We start from the raw sequence: 18,321 nt of genomic DNA, 5'->3' as shown, positions 1-18,321 counted from the left end.
AGAGCCTGAGGCCATTTACGTGTGCTACCGAGTGAGTCTTTGGAGACGAACAGAGGCTGCCTAGCTGGCCCAAGGACTATAGCACAGACCAAGGACAATTTCAGACCCACATCAGACACGCACCTGATTAATTTTAAAAGAGTTGCACTTGCTTACACACGGTCTGAGGTAGGTTTCAAGCCATAATAGCAGGTTAGCTGAATTGGTTATAAAGAGGCTTTCTCACTGGAATCAGTTTTAGAAGAACATTTAGGGCTTTTAATGGAGGATGGAGGATTCTGCTGGCAGAAAAGTATATAGCGTCACATATCAACTGCCCTACACTGCTGGACATAGGGGGGGCTGTGATCAAACGAGTCTATTTTTTTGGTGGTGGGTTCCTGACTAGCTGTTCTTCACCTCAAGAGGTGGCTGCTCGCTTTGCTTCAGCACAGGGAGCTGGCTAGCTACCCTTGTGCGGCTCGACCGTTCTCCTTGCCCTCTGCAATTTTATCCGGTTTCTTTTCTCCACCGATCGCGACTCCTCACGCCAACAGAAACTGTAAACCTAAGGGCAGCCTCCTCACACACCCTCCCCACTGACGACACCGGGCAGGAGCGCACCTCGGCCCTGACAGAGGCGGCGCCAGGCAGGGCGGCGCCCCCTCAACCCGGGCCCCTCCCAGGTCCGCGCCCTGCCGCGCACGCGCCCACGGACAACGCCCCAGTGCGCACGCGCGCACTGACAGCACGGGCGGATCCTTCCCCGCTCGGCTCCCGTCCATCTGCGCATGCACCACCCGCAGGGGCGGGGGTTGTTTTTCTCCGTCTCCCCCCGCCGCTGGCACACCTGAGGCGCATGCGCGGGGCAGGAGGCAAGGGGGCGAGTGAAAAGGGGTGGCTGGGCGCGCAGGCGCGGGCGGTGCCGCCGTAGCCGAGGTAGGGAGAGTCGGTCGGTGTCGGGCTGGGCCGGGCCGGGCCGGGCGCGCTGACGGGATGGACGAGGACGTGCTGACTACCCTGAAGATCCTCATCATTGGCGAGAGCGGCGTCGGCAAGTCCAGGTGAGGGGGCGCCTGCCTCCCCCGGCCTCTCCTGCCACGACGCGGGGCACCGGTCGGGCCCGGCCTAGTCTCCCGCGGCGCCGCGTTGGACAACCCTAGCTCTGCCTTAGCGGCCGCCCGGCCTGGGCGCGGCCTGCCCTGAGGAGGGCTAGGCCCCGCGGGGGGAGCTTCCTAGCCCTTTCTCGGCCAGCCCTCCTCTAGGCGAGGGGCTGCCCCTACTCGGGGCTGCCTGCCTCTTCTGCAGCCTTCCCCCAGCCGCCGGCCCCGCGGCGGGGAGGGGAGAGCTGGTGTCACTCTGACCCAGTTGGAAACTGAGACGAAGCAGAGCTCTGCCGGCCTGGCCAGGGGGATCTGGGCCTCCCTGTGTCCTGTGCAGCCTTGTGTCGTGTGAAGAGGGGTGCGTTCGTACATCTCCACAGCACTTTGGGGTTATTCTGGTCCATAATATGTACATGTAGAGTCACAAGTGACCCAGCACTGGGTGTGGGGGGTGACGGGACAGGGGCATATAGGGTAGGCAGTGAAGTAGTTCTACCACTGATTCTTCTGCTGACTAATTGTAGTCTTTCTCAAGTTGATTTCCTGCCCCCCCATTCCCTGCTCTTTTCATGGCTTTTTTCTAAGCTAGCTTTTTTTGTCTTTTAGTATTTTTTTTTCTCTAACTTTTTTTGTTGGTGCCATAGATCTCAATAAAGGAAGTGGGCTATAAATGCAGGAGGGCATCTGGGAATATACCACACTAGTCATGTTAGATTTGATGTTTTTGTGGCAGTAATCCGAGTCTTCTACCATGACCCTAAATAACACATAAGTCGCTCATTAGAAAAAAAAACCCTTATTTGTTAAAAGGAGTCAGTCACTCCTTTGAGTTAGTTAGTGAATTGATAATCTAGTACAGTAGGCCTCTGGTGGCAGACGTGATCTGAGCAAATTTCTTTTAGTTGAGGTCATCTCTTTTGTATGTGGCCATATGGAAGAATTTTTCCTGAGATAGATAGTATGCACAATGTTTTTGTATACCTACTTATATGCTTATTTCTTCACATCAGACAAGTTGTTGAAAGAAACTTTATGCAGAGGAAATAAAATTGCTATGAATCGGTAACGCTTTGGTTGTTCAGATACAGGAACTTAATATTGAGCTATTCCTGAATTTGTGTCACTTACCTATTAGTTGGCTAGGAAAGGTCATATGTTAAACTTCTATTAGCATGGTGTAGTAAGTGATTGGAGTCCTGACTTGTGAATCAAATGCTGTCTTAAACCTGGTCCCTGTGAGTGTGCTGTACTTTGTGGAAGAGGATATCTGCATATGAAAGAAAGGTGGGGAGAGTAGAAGTTGGCTGGGCTTAGCACTCAAGACTTGTAAACTGATGTTTTTATTCTAGTGGCAGTATGAGTGCCACTCATATTTTGTCTGTTTTGAGTGAAACTAGTTTTGGCTGTAACTGAAAATAGCTACTCTTAAATAGCATCCTGATACAACTGTCTGAAGTTACCAATAAAATTATAGTACCCATGTGCTATAATTTTTTTTAATTTTAATTATTCTTTGGTAAATAAAGCTACCGTTTGGTTTTGGGGTTCTGGAGTAAGGAAAAAAAGGTTGGTCTATGGTTAACTTCAGAGTTGTCACCCAGCCTTATTGAAGTAAAGGAATTTCAGTAGTCACTTTTCTGTCAATGCAGAACTGTGTCCAAATGCTAAAAAGGACTTGGCTGCTAAATTCACATGCAAAAAGAGAAGAGAGGAGAAAAAACGGGGCGGCGGGGGGGATGGACCAAAAAATAAATAGGGCTTTGTTTTGTTTCTCTAGCCTGGAAATGAATAGAAGCTGTCAGTCATAGCAAACAGCTGTCTGCCACATGGTAATATACACTTGCCACAGATGCATAAGACTGGTGATTTAAAAACCCTTATGCTGAGAATCTTTTTCTCTTGCCAAAATATTTACATTCGGCACAAGTACAGTGGCATTATGGGCACTTCTTCGAGGGACCCTACTACTATAGTGTGATGCACTGGTAAATCTTAGTTGTAGCTGTTCTTCTATTGGTAGCAAAGGATGGGGGGGAATGTTGTGTGTGTGAAAGTCCTTATATACAAAAGGATGCAAAATTGTAAAACAGTGGTGAGCTAATTTACCCTTAAACTTCTGCATCTTTACTTCTGTTCCACTGTGTGCCCAGTTCAAGGAGTTATTTCTGGAGTGAAAAGCTGACTTGGAATTTTCTTCTCAAGCTTGCAGAAATACTGTGTGAGGCAATATGAAACAAAAAAAATCTTTTGTACTGAATTCTGGGAGAACAAAAATAGAATAAGATAGAAGCAAAATGCTTTGAGAAGCAGACCATGTGACTGTTCAGGCAACTGGTTTGGCAACTTGTGTGGTACTTTGTTTTCAAAGAGACATACTCAGTAGTAGATGCAGAGAAGAGGCCTGGGCTCTTCTAGCAAAGCATGTCTACTGTATTATTTTCATGTTCCCTTTGGTTTTTGTAGGAGAGAAATTATGGAAAAATGAGATGTGTTTTTATTTAGCTACGTGATCTTGCTGTTACTTTCAGACTTGTAATTTGTAGGCTTCTGGCAAGCTACAGATATGCTGCAATAATAGTAACTCTTATTTTTCTTCCCTCTCTGTCAGCCTTCTGCTGCGCTTCACAGATGATACATTTGACCCGGAACTTGCAGCAACAATTGGTAAGTATGTGCTGATGCTACATTTGAAAAATTTATACCTACTTCAGTACGTGGTTTGTTCAGACCTGCCTACCTGGCAGTGAAGTTCAGACATGTCTGCTTCTCTGTAAGGAAAGAATGATGTGGATAGAGTTTTAGCATGCAGCACTCATTGGTAAAGCATTGACTGTACTGGCCTGTAGTTGTCCCCTTTATGCAAAAATATATCCTTGGCTAGGAAGACACGTATAAATGTCACCCTTCACCATGAAGATGAAAGTCATAGGTATAGGCATTAAAAAACTCTAGTGGAACAACCTGCAGTTCACTGTTTGCCAGCGTTTCAGGCTAAAATGGAAAAGTTAGAGCTACTCTTATGCCTCCTACTGATTTGTCTGTGCAAGATAGCTGTCAAGTTGTTTGAATAGTAATATTGCTGTCCAGAACTCGTGTTCCATGTAATGTGATAACTTAGTAGCTATCTTAACAAGACTTAAGACCCTCTTTAGTAGGGTCTTTAGTTAGCTCTTGCAACTCCTGACAATACTAGAGTGTACTGGGCTCTGTGTGGTTTCTGCTTTTCCTCTATAGGGAAGAAATTACAATGTGGCTTTTTCTCTTCTACTTAGTAATCAGTTCCTTGGCAGCTAGACTCCCGAGAGAAATGGGAGAGCGCCAAGAATCTAGAGCTGCTAAGGAAAAAAGCAGTGATGTGTCATTGCTATGTTGGTATTGTACCTACCAAGAGCAAAGTCAGTTGTGCTGGAGGAGAGTGGCCCAGGATGTACTATGTAGGTGCTTCTAAGAATGTGATGCAGCTCTGTGCCAAATTAATAACTGAAGTAATGGAAAATAGAGATGACTTTTCCACACAATGCATTTCAATTGCATTTTTTACTTTCTCTGTAGGAAGAGTTCTGGCTAAGGACTGTATCAGTTCTAGCTTAGGACTTGTATCAAATTTTTTTTGATACAAGTTCTGGCTAAGAACTTCTTTGATACTTAGTTCTGGCTAAGGACTTGTATAAAATTTTTTCTTTGAGTTCAGTTGTTGGTAAACAAAGAAAGCTCTGTGTAATTGGTTAAGAAGTCAATAAATTAATCTATTTTTCATTAATGTTAATGAGGTACAGGAGTACTGTTTCCTGTAAAGCACTGAGCAGCCAAAGGGAGGAACATGGCCTATTTTTGTTCATTTCATTGCTCGTAAAAAATGAACTTGTGCAAGTAGCCCTGCACTTCGTCAACCATGCAGGCCAGGAAGTCAGAATAGCTACTTTAGCTTTCATGATGTTTTGGATACCAATATACTAGTTTGGTCTCAGTGTGGGCATCTTTATTAGGGTGGGTTTTTTTGTTTTTTTTAATTGTGTTTTTTTCTTTTCATTCTGCTGTTCATACATAATACTCTTTACCAACGTCAAAAACTGACAACAGTGCGCTATTTGAGAAACTGAGGAATTATTTCCTGAAGTAATTCTTCCTCTTTGGGATTTGTCAAAATGCACAACAGCATGCGTGGTAGCTAATTGTTGGCTGTTAAATAGCAACAACTCAGAGTTTACTACTGGCAGATCCTACCCTGCCAGTAGTAGGATCTACTGGGAGGTCCTACCCTGCTCTGTTTCTGATGTGGAAAAGGAGGAAGAGTACTCAATGTGAGCATTACTTCAAATAGAGTTTGAGTTCTGAAACAAATATACTAATTTGGAATGAACATGATCATTTGGCAGGAAAAGGAAGTTTCTAGAAACTGAGCAAATGTTGGCTTAGATCACCCTAGCTGTTAGGCCCCTCTAGCTGATGTTTGTAGTAGTATTGTGCAGTAGAGCTACTGTGACCCCAACTGTGAAAGTCCTATAGCATGGTGTGTGGAGCACTCATGTGGGATAGCAGATTCTTTTAATTTTTTTTTTCCGCTTAAATGGAAGGGGAACAGAATCTGGGTTGTTTTTATTTGTTTTCTTGTTTCCTTTTTTTTTTTTTTTTTTAACTACTAGGCTGTGGTATTGCCATTTTTCTGGTGAATGTATTGCTAAGAAGCAACATGTCAGCTTTGAATTCAGGGTAGGATTTTTTGTTCATATAGATACAGTACTTGGAATGAGTTCTTAAAGATAACTGTTTCCTTCTTCATGAAGACAGATCCTAGATGCCCAATTCAGGTACTTGCAAGATGGTGAAATGCCAAAACACTTTGAGTCTTGACCTGGATTTCTTTTTGTGCTGATTTTTTCTTTTTTCTGATTAAGCACTATTTTTTTTGAGTTTGGGGATGGAAGAGGTTTTTAAATAATTTTAAGGCTTTCCTGTTGAGACTGCAGAGTATGGTTCTTTTCCAAAATGAATAGATTGACTACAAATAACGTCATCTTTCAATGTCATCTACATACTGACTGCTGAACTGGTTAAAGTGACTGTATTTTTTTATTTGGATTAGAAAGTGAAGAGATAACATGCTGTATGTTTAAAAAAAAAAAAAGGCAAAACAACAAAATAAACAACAAGTGCACACAAAACCACAACACTGGGGAAAGCCTTGGCTGCAGCACAGCTGGTCCCTTGCAGTGACCTGTTGAGGTATACCTTATCTTCGTAGCTTGCATAAACCTACTGGGTGCAATTTAAATGAAACCCTAAACTACTGTTTTGTATGGGTGTTTTTTCTTCAGAACTTTGTAAAAATCCTGTGGTATTCTCAGAAGAATAAGCTTGGGCAAAATGTTTTGACTTCAGTAGCTTCAGTTGGATTAATCATGTTTTAATCAATTAATCAACCTAGCAGATTGCTTGTCCTCCATGCATTCTCTTGAGGTTAACTTGTTCACTGGGCTTGGTCACATGGATCTTACCAGACTATATATACCCCAGTATTTTCTGATGTTCTTACTGCTCATGCTTGTCTTTACTTGCTTGCTCTTTGTATGACAGATTCTACATAAGTCTTCAGTGCAATCCCTATTTCATAAATGAAGTAATATATTGCACAGATCTGATGTCTCAACTTTTTAGCCTTCCTTGCACTTGGAGTCCTCCAACAGTAAGCTGTCCAACTCGGCAGTTACCTACAACACAAAGAATACACTCCAGCTGATTTTGCACTTCCTGTAAATACAGCATGGCATACTGGCCTAAATGTGAGAGCAGCTCATGCTGTGACAGGTGACAGAGCTATTCCTTACAGACTGTAAGTCCACAGTGTGTTGGTGTGTAGTGCTGAGGCGGTAGGTGTCAAGTCACAGGTGTACAGTCTAGTAGTGCTGTCTTGTTTCTGGCTGCCTTCCAAGGTACGGTGGAAAGCACTGTCAGCTTTCTGTTGTCAAGGGTAGAAGCATCACTCTTGCAAGCTCAGAACTGACACCTGTCACACAAACATATCTGCATTTCACTGAAGTATTTAGGGAACATAAGTACCATGTTTGTTCAATTTAACAAGATTTTCTTGAGCTCTGCATTTTTTTTCTACTTGTCCTCTTTTATGGCAGATTGATAATCAAAAACCTAGTTATTTAAAAGATTTCTTTTTGTTAACTGGCTTTTTTATGTGGTGAGCTCCTTGGTTTACTAGAATTAATTTGCCATGTCTTGATCACTTTAAAGGTTATAGTTTGGTGTGCTATTGGTTCATTTTCATACTTCTGCTTTTCAACAATCAGTCTAACACATGGGGTTTATTCACTATTTTAGTTTCTTAATTTACTTGCATTGCTCATGCAGAATTTAAAGCATTATCTTTTAATTTTAAGCCAGCAGCAAGGCTAACATGAAGGTGTATATGCACTTTCCATTGAAAATTGCAGAACTGTGCAGACACAAGATGCTGAACCTGTTTACTGAATGGGAGAAGCATCCTGTGGCTTCAAAGTACGCATAATACATTTGTCCTAAGGAAGAAAAGTTTTCCTTCTTGAAACTACTATGATGTACTTTTGATTTGTTACATTAAGTATCTGATAGACTTGTAATATCTATAGTTACAGGTTTTGATGTCAGACTAATGGATAAAAGAATATGCTGTGAGCTGTTGGACATCCTGGCTGAGCAATGGTGATTTTTACAATTTAGGGAAAGAAATACGCAATTACAGTGGAAGAAGAGATTCTATTAGTCTAAGAGTTACTGCTGAGTGCTGAAAAATTGGCAGGACGGGATGTTCCTTAGGATCAATTTGAGTCAACTTGCTAGCACAGCAGTCTTCTATGAATGAGGCAAAGTTCTAAGAATTGGTGTTTAAAACAAAGTAATAGTAACTGTTCTTTTCTGTGAACATAACTCTGGAATAATGTACCGTCCTTGTGCATGGCATGGAGCGTTATATTACTGCTAAGTTAGGGAATAAGAGTCTTAGTCCCTGAAAAAATGGAGTTCTGTTCAGTTACTGCAAAAGTTAATGTACTTCGGCAAAATTTTGCTTGAAATAAAGAGTATGGGCTTCTTCCAGGGCAGAATGTAGTCTGAAAATGACTTGACACTTCAGGGAACACTAGTGAGCTGAAGCTGTGAAACAATGGAATAAAAATTGTGTGTCTTTTTTTTAAACCTCAGTTGCAATGAAGTCGTAAATCTGCTTGCAATGTGGAGTTTCTCTGTGACTTTGTAATTTGAACATATTTTGGCAGCTGTTTGCACTCGTTTGTAATCTGCATGGCCTTGGGAATATAAGTGTAGCACACTTATCATGAGGCCCTACTTAAACGTTTTGTCTTAGAATAGTTAAAACAGAAATTCTTATTCTTGTAGCAAGTACGATGACTACAATTTTAAGTCAAAGTGCAAAATGTTTGCTGTAACGCTTGAAAGTTGTTCATATAAAGGTATCAACTTTCCCTCCTACTCCTTTGTTTCAGGGCTGCTGCCTGGTGGGGAGTGAGAGTCACTCCAAAATAATTTAAACATACTTCCAGTTACTTGCTATTGGTAACTTAAGGATTAAATTACAGCCAAATAGATCATAACTGTACCCAGCCTCTCAGTGATGCGCGTTGCTCTATTGTTTAAATTTGCACAGTCATTAACATCTTGTTCTCCTTGGCTTGAGTTTTGTGCAGCTTGTCCTTAGGCAAGTGATAGGCTGCTAGTTCCTGTGTATTTAAAAAAAAAAAAAAAGGTGGGGGGAGTTGTCAGATATTGAGGTAGATGACTGTCATCAACAGCAGAACTGTTACCATGTTGTCTGTTTTAGTCTCGGTCACTGAGCATGGTATTGGTGAGTCCCTGATGCTGCTGGAATCCCTGTAAGAGATACACTGTGTGTTCAAATAACCCAGAGCTTATTTGACATGTTTGTTAGAGGAATTACTGTCATCTAACATTATTTCTTACAGGATAGTGATCATGTAGTAGATGACTCTCTGTCTATATCGGTTTACCTCCACATGATCCCCTTGATGGGACTTGGTCAGATTGTTTGAGAGGGAAACAGAGCAAATAGCTACCTGAATGCAGCTTCCTTCTTTATTTTGAAAGTAGTGTTTTGAAAATTCCTCAAGACCACGGATGTACTCGGGGAGAACACATGTATGAGTAATGAATAGAAAGTTAATCCATTTGAATTATAAACTTGAATATTTGTCCTGGAATATGTGCTTTAATACAGGAAATGTAGTATTTGCCTTACTTCCGTAAAATATTTTGAGTCAATGGCTTAAAAGGCCCATAGGCTTTTGCAAAAGCCTTTCAGCAACAAAACCTTGAGTTTTGAGCAAGGTTCATAAATAGCTAATGAAACTTACTCTTTCTGCTCCTCACAACTTGTTTTCTGAGTTTGGTTTTTTTCTTTTCTCTTCACTTTCTCTTTCAAAAATAGCTGTAGTATGTTTGAAGAACTGAAATATTTTTCCTCCTCTAGGTGTAGACTTCAAGGTGAAAACTATTTCAGTTGATGGAAACAAAGCTAAACTGGCAATATGGGTAAGTCTCTCCTGAGTTCTTAATGTATTGCTTTAGGAATAGTGATGGCTTGTATAATCTACAGTTTGTAGAGGATCCTTTTCTATTTAACATGGAGGTGATTTGGAGGGGTGGGAGGTTAATACTGAACCATTCAGAAGGTGGAATGAACTGTGGGGAAACTGGCTGATGGGGCAGCTCTGTTGCCTATGAGCTTCTGCAGCACTGATGCCAGGTCTGGTTGGGATAGAAGTAGAGAAAAGGAGGAATAAAATGGTACTAAATCAATTGGACTTTAAAACTGTGAATGTGGCCATTCCTAGATTTTTTTTTGAGTAATTCATTGTTTAACTTCTAAAGAGTTAGCCCTCACTAATCTGAGACTTCCCTGGATACGTCATTCTTGTCTGTACTTGACAGGTTTTAAAAGGGTGCACGTAACCAAAATGTTTTAGGCAAAATTTATTTGTCTATTAATAGGTTAAGAATTATGGTTATATGCTCAATTTATGCTCAAATGTTACCTCTCAAAGCAATTTTTAGCCTAAAAACTTCGTAGCCCTCATACAAAGACTTTTATAGGCTCAAGGTCAGTGTTACTTGTAGCAGATGCAGCTGAAAGAGGGAGAGGCAGTGTTAGTAATCTTAGCCCTAGTGTTCAACATGTACTCTAGTTAAAAGTAGAACTTCTAAATTCATGGCAAGTAAAGAAAGAAAAAGTACATCCAGGCTTTTTTTTAAACATTCTTCATTCTGCAAACCAGCCTCTGCACTTATGTGACTTGAAGCACCTTTTGAATATTCAGACCCAATTGTGACTTCTTGTAGCAAGCAAGAATAAAACCTTGTTTCTTGTATAAGCAAGGTACCTGACCTTTACTTCCTTGGGAAGTAGTAGTGGAACATGAAATATATATTGCAATACTTCTGTTGCTTTGAGGGTGTTTCATATCTCGACTAACAAACAGGACTTATGTCTTAGTGTGACAGTAGCAATCATCACTAAAATAAATGGGTTTGACAAGGAAAATAACTGCAACAACTTGACAGACAAATAGACATATAGGAGGAAAAACAGACTGATAGCAAAATGGTGAGTGATCATGTGATGGAAAATATTACATAGGACTAACTTAGGGTTTATCTTCTTTCATATTGGTGAATATGAAGAAATAATCCTGAGGTAAACTGGAAAAGAAAAGCTTGTAAAGGTGACACAAAACCAGTCCGAGATGTGTGGGATTGACTGTTGGAAGTTCAGTTATTCAGGTTCTTTGGCAGGGAACAGTTTTGAATTCACAGTGTTTCAGGTGTCACTTCTAACCTGGGGTAACTTGGATGAAATTATTTAAATCTTCCGTGCATAAAGTCTGCAATGGGTGTGCACTATAACTTAATATCTGATGAGAAAATAGCATTCTAATATTTGGGGTTTTTTGCAGAGCTGTTGACACTTTAAATTTGAGGATGTAAATTCAAGTTTACTTAAAAACAGAAAAACCTCTGGCTTATTTCTTGTGCTCTGTCATAGCATGCTAAATGCACTTACCCTGGCACTGAATCAAATTTAATTGGACCAAGGTGATTGAAGTGAGGGAACTAGGTTTTTTGCCATGGGTTTTGATGCTTGTTACAAAATCTTAGTACTGCAGCTATGTTTCTTTCTTGCTGGTTGCTGTTGTACTAGCTGCAGAACAAATGTTTCTGCAGAAATGTCTATCTTATTGCTTTATAGTCCAGTTATTTACTACACCTAACAGTTTAAAGGTGTTTCCCAGGACACACTACATAAAATCTCAAAGTTGATGTGCAGTAAAACAGCAGGGAAGGGTATAAACTCAGTTAATCTGGTAGTTGAATATACTTTGAATCTTATTTTGTATGTTCATTAGAAGGAGAATACCTGAGAGCTGAACTAGATTCTGCTCAAATTCTGAATAATGAAACTTTCTGAATGGCTTTTTAGGATACTGCAGGTCAGGAGCGGTTCAGAACATTAACACCCAGTTACTACAGAGGTGCACAAGGTGTTATCCTAGGTAAGTATGGCTTTGCATACTATTTTGAATAAGTTTGTGGTTTTCTCATGCATTGGGGTTACACAAACTCATATAATGTTTCTGTAATATCTAGTTGATATTAAAAATCATTGTATCTGTGTTGAACAACTCCTACATTAAAGGATCTTGAATTTTTTTTGTCTGACCTCTTTTTCATGTAGTCATTGTCACTGGCCTGAGAACCACTGATTTTTGCATGAGATTAAAAGCTACTGCTGTTTGAAAGGATAGCTTGGAGCTGGCCCTGTGCTGCTAGGAATTTGCCTTTTATTTTAGTTTTTGCCTGTGCTTAGCTAAGCCCAGACTTAAAAAAAAAAAAAAAAAAAAAAAAGGATTTTTTTTCTCTTCTCAGTATATTCTTTCTGTATCAGGATGTATACAGCTTTCCCTTTTTCTTCTCCCTATTCTTTTTTCTTAATGAAATTAATATAAACACTGTAGAGTCTGGCTGGGATTTTTTGCTGTTTGTGTCTCCATACTGCTGAGATGTTACACAGTCAGAATCACTTAAAAAAGACTAGCTGGAAGCATAAAAATCATCAGTCTGTGTGGGAGAAACCCAGGCGAAACCCCATAATTGCAACTTCACAGTGAAGTCTCTTTTGCTTTTCTTTTGTATATGGAAACCTGTTAGCTAGGCACTGGGCTCTGAAGTTCTGCTTCTCCACTGCTAGAATTGAGGAGCTAACTAAAGTAAGGGCAGGGAAGTAAGTTTAATTTTTTTTGAACTTGCATCTGACTTGAGAGATTCTTGGTAAGTTATTGTGTCCAGTTAAATTGTTTAACTTGGAATAACCTCTGTCATGAGACTTCCTGGTAGGTTTTGTTTTGTATGTACTGTTTCCCAAGTCTGAGTTGCATTGTCTTTCTGGTATAGGAAGATGCTGTCAAGGCATGTCTTGTCAAGTCACTTAGTTGCTGGCACTGAACCTGCCACTTACTGTTGAAAGCTGTAAAAGTAAGCAAGCACTGTTTGGGAGCTAGAAAGTTCTGCTGTTGAGATTTGCGCTCTTATTTTATTTAATAATCTTCTCTTGGCTATTTCTTTGTTAAATGACTTGCTATAAATAAGGTTGTTCATGCAAGCCAAGCTATAGATTTGATTGATACCAATTGTTTATGCCTGTCTGCACATGGGATGTGAGAATGAAGGAAAAAATACTTTCATAGCTTGAAATGGCAGCTATTGTCACTGGGTGGCAGATTTTGGATTTAACAAGGTCTGCTTTTTGTCTGCCTTTTCTGCTCCTAGCATGGCTTGTTATATTACGTATATCTCACACAAATGCTAAATAGTTTGAAACACTAAAATGCTGAAAATTCAGTGGTTCACTGGTATTTGTGAGGATTTGGTGATCAGTTTACACTTTGGTTAAATCAGTAGCATAGCAGCAGTGTTATACAAATCTTAATTATCACTAATTCACTCAGGGCAAAAGGTCATGCCATCCTCTTTGCATATCTTTTGTGTAGTGATGTTAGTAAGTATCCTACATGAGGGGTCTGCAAGTGTAGAATTCTTTGGAGAATGATAGTTTCTAGCCTGTAAGCTAGGATGTCTCAACATAAATTAGTCTGAGAACAGTAGATGACTGAATCATAGAGTTGCTTTGCATTAGTATCATCAGTGATTTGAGCTGGTGGATATTCAACTTTTTTCCAGTTGTTGTCTTGTAAGTTGGAATTGGAAAGTAAGTAAATTGGAATTCTTGGGAATCTAATAAGTTTTCAAATTCAAAAAGCCATAATTTTTGCTCCTTTTGTAAAGTAAGCTGTATTTCTTGGAAAAAAACTGTGCAAATAATATTGCTAATATCTTTCAGTTTATGATGTCACGAGAAGAGATACTTTTGTCAAGCTGGATAACTGGTTAAATGAACTGGAAACATACTGCACAAAGAATGACATAGTGAAAATGCTAGTTGGAAACAAGATTGATAAGGTAAACTGAATTCAACTGCAGTAAGTAATCTGTTAGTGTATTTTGTTAATAATGCGTATTAATGCTATGTCTTATTATAGGAAAACCGTGAAGTTGACAGAAATGAAGGTCTCAAATTTGCAAGGAAACATTCCACATTGTTCATAGGTATGTTATAGATATTTGCAGAGATCTTACTTGATTTTTGTTACATAATGAAAAGTACCGCTTCCGTAGGTCTGATAGTCTGTATACCTACAATCCAATTGATGATATTTCTCAGCTGCAGTCGGTACAAAGATAATAGGTATTGCTGTCGTCTTAAAAATTGTCCCTAAATAGATCCAGATATCTCTTCTAACTGTGGATGAGTGTACTGAAATGCATAAGGATTAAGGGTGGAATACAAGCTCTACTGTAGTCTGACAAAACTTGTTTTAGGTTTGGGGTTTTGTCTGATTTCTTTTCCCAGCCTACTTGCTAAATTAATAACAGAAGCAAAATGAAAGAGGGAAAACTGGTACTAGTGGACAGCTTTCAGTGTAGCAAAAGAGCTGGCATTTGACAGAAATCTGTATTAGAACTGGGATGTAAAAATAGGTAGGAATATAATTAACTTATAAATGGTGGGTGGGATTGAATAATGACTAAATCATGACTGGAGCAAATATGTTGGCCTCATCTTGCTGCAAAATGAGATGGGCCTTGTAGGCAAAGCCTTGTAATGATAAATTAATGTGGGTGGTGAAGTGATTCTTTATGCATAAGTTTATTACATGTTTTGTTTAAGGATCAGCAGGGATTACCTTAGGATGACTCCAGCAGCAAAGCAGTTCATTGACATTTCCTGTACTTAGACTTATGTTCCCATCTCTGACTAAAGACATATCTTTGTCTAGTACCTTGCTGTGTTTCCTTTTGGCTACAGTGTCAGATGTGGAAATACAAGTTCGAAGCTAAGGCACAAGCTGTTAAGTGCATGGAAGATGAAAAGAAACATGAAAATGAAACTATAACTAAATATATATATATATATCTATATCTGTGTACTACATATGCTAAGTATCTGCATGGCTGTGTAGAATACAGTGCAAGCCCTAGTGAGACTGAACAGTTTCAGATGGTATCTGTTGTGCTCATAATATGCCCGGTGAGCAAATTTCTTGGGCTTAGCCAAAGTAAGGCTCCTCAGTGAAATTACCTAGAATTCTGCTAACTGTGGAAGAAATGAGATCCCTTATTGCTTTTTATCAGATGAGTTGTATGATGGAGGCTGACGCAGAATCCTGCAGTATGGATCCTTGCTTCTTACAGTATGGTGGTACTGCAGTTCTGACTAATGTACAGAACTGAAACACAGAACAGCAACCAGGTTTATGAGAGATCTTAAGTTAGTAGAGCCCTCTTTTCTTCTTACTGAAGTGCTTTCCACAGAAAAATAAAGCTAAGCTATAGCTGTCTCCATATATTCTAGTGACATTCAACTTGCAAGCTCTTCTATTAAAGAGTCTTTTGAGGTGCTTGCCTTATGTGGTGACAGAAATCTTCACAACTGCTAATTTTGACACTGCTATGTTGTTATAGAGTATATTGTAGAAGTAAGTCTAGGTTGTAGGTTGAGACTTAACTGAAAGAGAAATACTAAAGTTACTGGAAGCTATGCTAACACTTGACTTCTTGTGTCCCTTCTCCAGAGGCAAGTGCAAAAACATGTGATGGTGTACAGTGTGCTTTTGAAGAACTTGTTGAAAAAATCATTCAGACTCCTGGACTGTGGGAGAGTGAGAGCCAAAACAGAGGTGTAAAGTTATCAAACAAGGAAGAAGGATATGGAGGAGGAGGAGCATGTGGTGGATATTGTTCTATGTTATAAACTTTGGGAAGCTTATTCTTTGCATCGTTAAAACAGATAGTGACATCTCTGTACATAAATTCGTTAAATGCTATTTTTAGGGACCTTGCAGTTTGCACATATTTGTTTTCACAGCAGTGAACACTTGTAGGAAAAATGTTCTGCAGCTTTCTGAGTTTGAAAATGTTATGGTAAGCATGCCCAATTTGCAATCTTCAGGTTTTTATAAGTAGCATAAATAATGTGTAAGAACAAATGCACTAAAAATTTTATGACACTATACATTCATCATGTAACTGTTCTAAACAAATCCATCTAACACGTTACTGCATTGTCTGCTCTGTCTTATTTTTAAATACTCTTGGAGTTATAGAACTATATAGTGTGCACAGATCTTGAAAACAGTGTGAGCTATAAATGTTACATTTCATTTTTTCTAGTAAATGCTTTCTTATGGAACTAAAAACAGCAAAATTACACAGTTCTTGGACAAATCTGCTAAGTTTTTGTCTTTCAGCAGAGCTGTCTAAAATACAAACTGGCACAGGCCATAGTTGGTATCGGCACCTTCTTGAAGATATGCTTTGAAAGCTTCCTTTGCAAAGCTGGGGGACGCCCTTTTTTCTTTTTAATCATCACTTCAGTTGATGGCTTAACTGGAGTTTTAATCCTGTGATATTTATATACTAAATTTGTGGTACTCTTGCACTCTAGGTTTTTATGATGCGGTCTGCTCTAGACTTGCTGTAGAAAGTCTTCATTTTTGGCAAGGTGTCTAAATGACATCTTGTTCTTTCAATGTGAATCAATTTGCCACACTTCAGTACGGATGCCTGATTTTCCGAAATGTTTGTAATATAAGTTTATCTTGAAGTGTAGCTCACTGGCTGTGAAGATCTCTATCACATGTCTGCTTTGTGCGGCTACTTGTTCAGAAATAAAACTTCCTGTCACAAACGCTAAGTGGGAAGCTATAGGGCTTCTTGATCTCTGTATGGAAAAATACTATTGCAATGAGTATTCACTTGAATTTACTGTATCAAAGCCAATGGTTTGTTTCAGAAGATTTGTCTAGACTAATAAATTTTTTTCCACAGTATTCAACTTTTCTAACCTCTTCCTATTGTAGAGTTGTATATTTTCTAGCACATACAGTTTAAACAAGGTCACTTCTTACAGACAAATTATTTCTATTTCTGAAGGACAAGACAAGGATGCTATGTTGTGTTTTGGGTTGGTTTTTTTTTAATAATCACTATAGTGCAATCGGTAACTGAACTATTGGGCAGTTTCTTGTAAATATAGTGATGACGGAACCTTTTCTTACTGCAAGGTTTTGTGTGAATGTCAGCATACATGATCTGTATTTTGCAGCAGGTCTTGGCTGCTTCTGTTAAAATACACTTTATTCTTCACATGGAAACTTTGTTTTCTATTCTGTTTTACACTTGCTAGAAAACAGTACCAAGATTTGAAGACTTAACTATGCTAGTTTTTACCAAATATTGTATCTATAGTATTGTTAATGTAGTAGGATAATTTAAATATGTAAATGTGACTAATATTAAATATACGTACATATTGTATTAAAATGTTAGATTTGTATTGCTGTTTCATGCAGAATATGTGGGTTGAGCAAATCTTGTTTGTTAGCATTGAGGTCAAAGGATTTCTGGTTTTTGTAGGCTAGCAGTAGAGGAAACTTGTAGGAACATTAAAACTCTGAATAACAATTATTTTAGTATTATTTCAGTAATACTCGGCAAGTATCATAATGCTGGCAGACGCCTGTAATTTATTTCCATACCTATTTTCCCCCTAGTCTGGGTGCATCCCTGTGTTGAGAAGAGACTTATTTTTCAGTTTCTCACGAAAGGTCCTTTTATCACAGGACCTGGATTCATCTTCCATTCTGCCTTTGCCAGATCTGACAGCTCTTGTCAAAGGGAGGAACTGCAGGGCACTCTGAATAGTGGGTATTGTTCTGCAAAAAAGTCATTTGCTCCCTCTTTCTCTGCAAAATTTTTGAGGAGAGAGGAGTAGTCTGAAACAGCATATTTAGTGAGACTGAGAGCAGTTAGACAGCTATTTTTTTTTAAAGCAGATGTTTTCTAATTGACTTGCAGCTAGCTCTTCTGTCTTCTTCATCTTTTAAGCATGTTTGATTATGTCCCTGAGGAATAGCTTTTCCTAGAGTCTCACCACCTTTCCTCATTCTTCTGTCAAGAAGCTGTGTATTGGAGGGGCGGGTTCCTGTGCTTCCAGTATTTGTTAGAGCAAATTTAGCATCAGTTACTCTTACTCTGCTAGGTTTTGGTTTTGTTGGTGTTTTTTTTTTTTTTTTTATCCTTCCTCTTTCTCTCTCCTTTTTTTTGGGGGAGGGGGGGATGGAAGGAAGTTGCGGTCTTTCAAATAAGATTGTTCCCATGCTTTCAAAGTTGTTTTTCCTCTTTGCAGGTCAGAATTGTATTGCCATTATCTCCAAGTGCACTTTCACTGTTGTAGCTGCAATGCAAGCATATCTGAAACTATTGCAAGCTGTATCATAACGTCTACTCCATACTGATTTAAGCCTATGTCTTTGTGGAATATTGAGTATTGCAGTCAGAGAAGTATGCACAAGAGATCCTTCAGTCTATCTCAGTAGGTAGCTGAGGGATAATGGCGATAGCTATTGTTTGCTCTTCATCAAGTAATGAGAATGTATCCATTTCCATGGCAGATAGCATTTTCTTATAAAACTAAACCAGAGTGAGATAACTGAGAAATCTTATGTAATCATGAAAGACAGTTAAAACTGAAGTTGTTTCCAGTTCATTTACACTGTAGTCAATGTTAAAAATATTGACTAGCAGTTAAGTACTTGGGGCTGGC

At 39.3% G+C, this 18,321-nt stretch overlaps 1 protein-coding gene across 1 annotated transcript; it reads left to right on the top strand.

The window, feature by feature from the left end:
* The first annotated feature begins 763 nt into the window (after positions 1–763).
* RAB18 (RAB18, member RAS oncogene family) lies at positions 764–16,551 on the top strand. Its single transcript, XM_075492586.1, has 7 exons — positions 764–1,043; positions 3,691–3,746; positions 9,574–9,635; positions 11,581–11,653; positions 13,498–13,616; positions 13,697–13,763; positions 15,290–16,551. Exons 1-7 carry the CDS (start codon positions 976–978, stop codon positions 15,466–15,468), a joined length of 624 nt encoding a protein of 207 aa, XP_075348701.1. The 5' UTR covers positions 764–975; the 3' UTR covers positions 15,469–16,551.
* Positions 16,552–18,321: the final 1,770 nt, after the last annotated feature.

The sequence above is a fragment of the Mycteria americana genome, chromosome 2 (genome assembly GCF_035582795.1).
Source record: "Mycteria americana isolate JAX WOST 10 ecotype Jacksonville Zoo and Gardens chromosome 2, USCA_MyAme_1.0, whole genome shotgun sequence".
NCBI lineage: Eukaryota > Metazoa > Chordata > Aves > Ciconiiformes > Ciconiidae > Mycteria > Mycteria americana.
Note: the sequence above shows the minus strand (reverse complement) of the source record. Positions and strands in the feature narration are given on the sequence as shown.

Excerpts from the sequence above, each read along its gene's own strand:
- RAB18 (XM_075492586.1), top strand. The coding sequence starts at position 976 with ATGGACGAGGACGTGCTGACTACCCTGAAGATCCTCATCATTGGCGAG. Across the intron at positions 9,636-11,580 it reads AAGCTAAACTGGCAATATGG|GATACTGCAGGTCAGGAGCG; the intron begins GTAAGTCTCTCC and ends ATGGCTTTTTAG. Across the intron at positions 13,617-13,696 it reads TTGGAAACAAGATTGATAAG|GAAAACCGTGAAGTTGACAG; the intron begins GTAAACTGAATT and ends GTCTTATTATAG.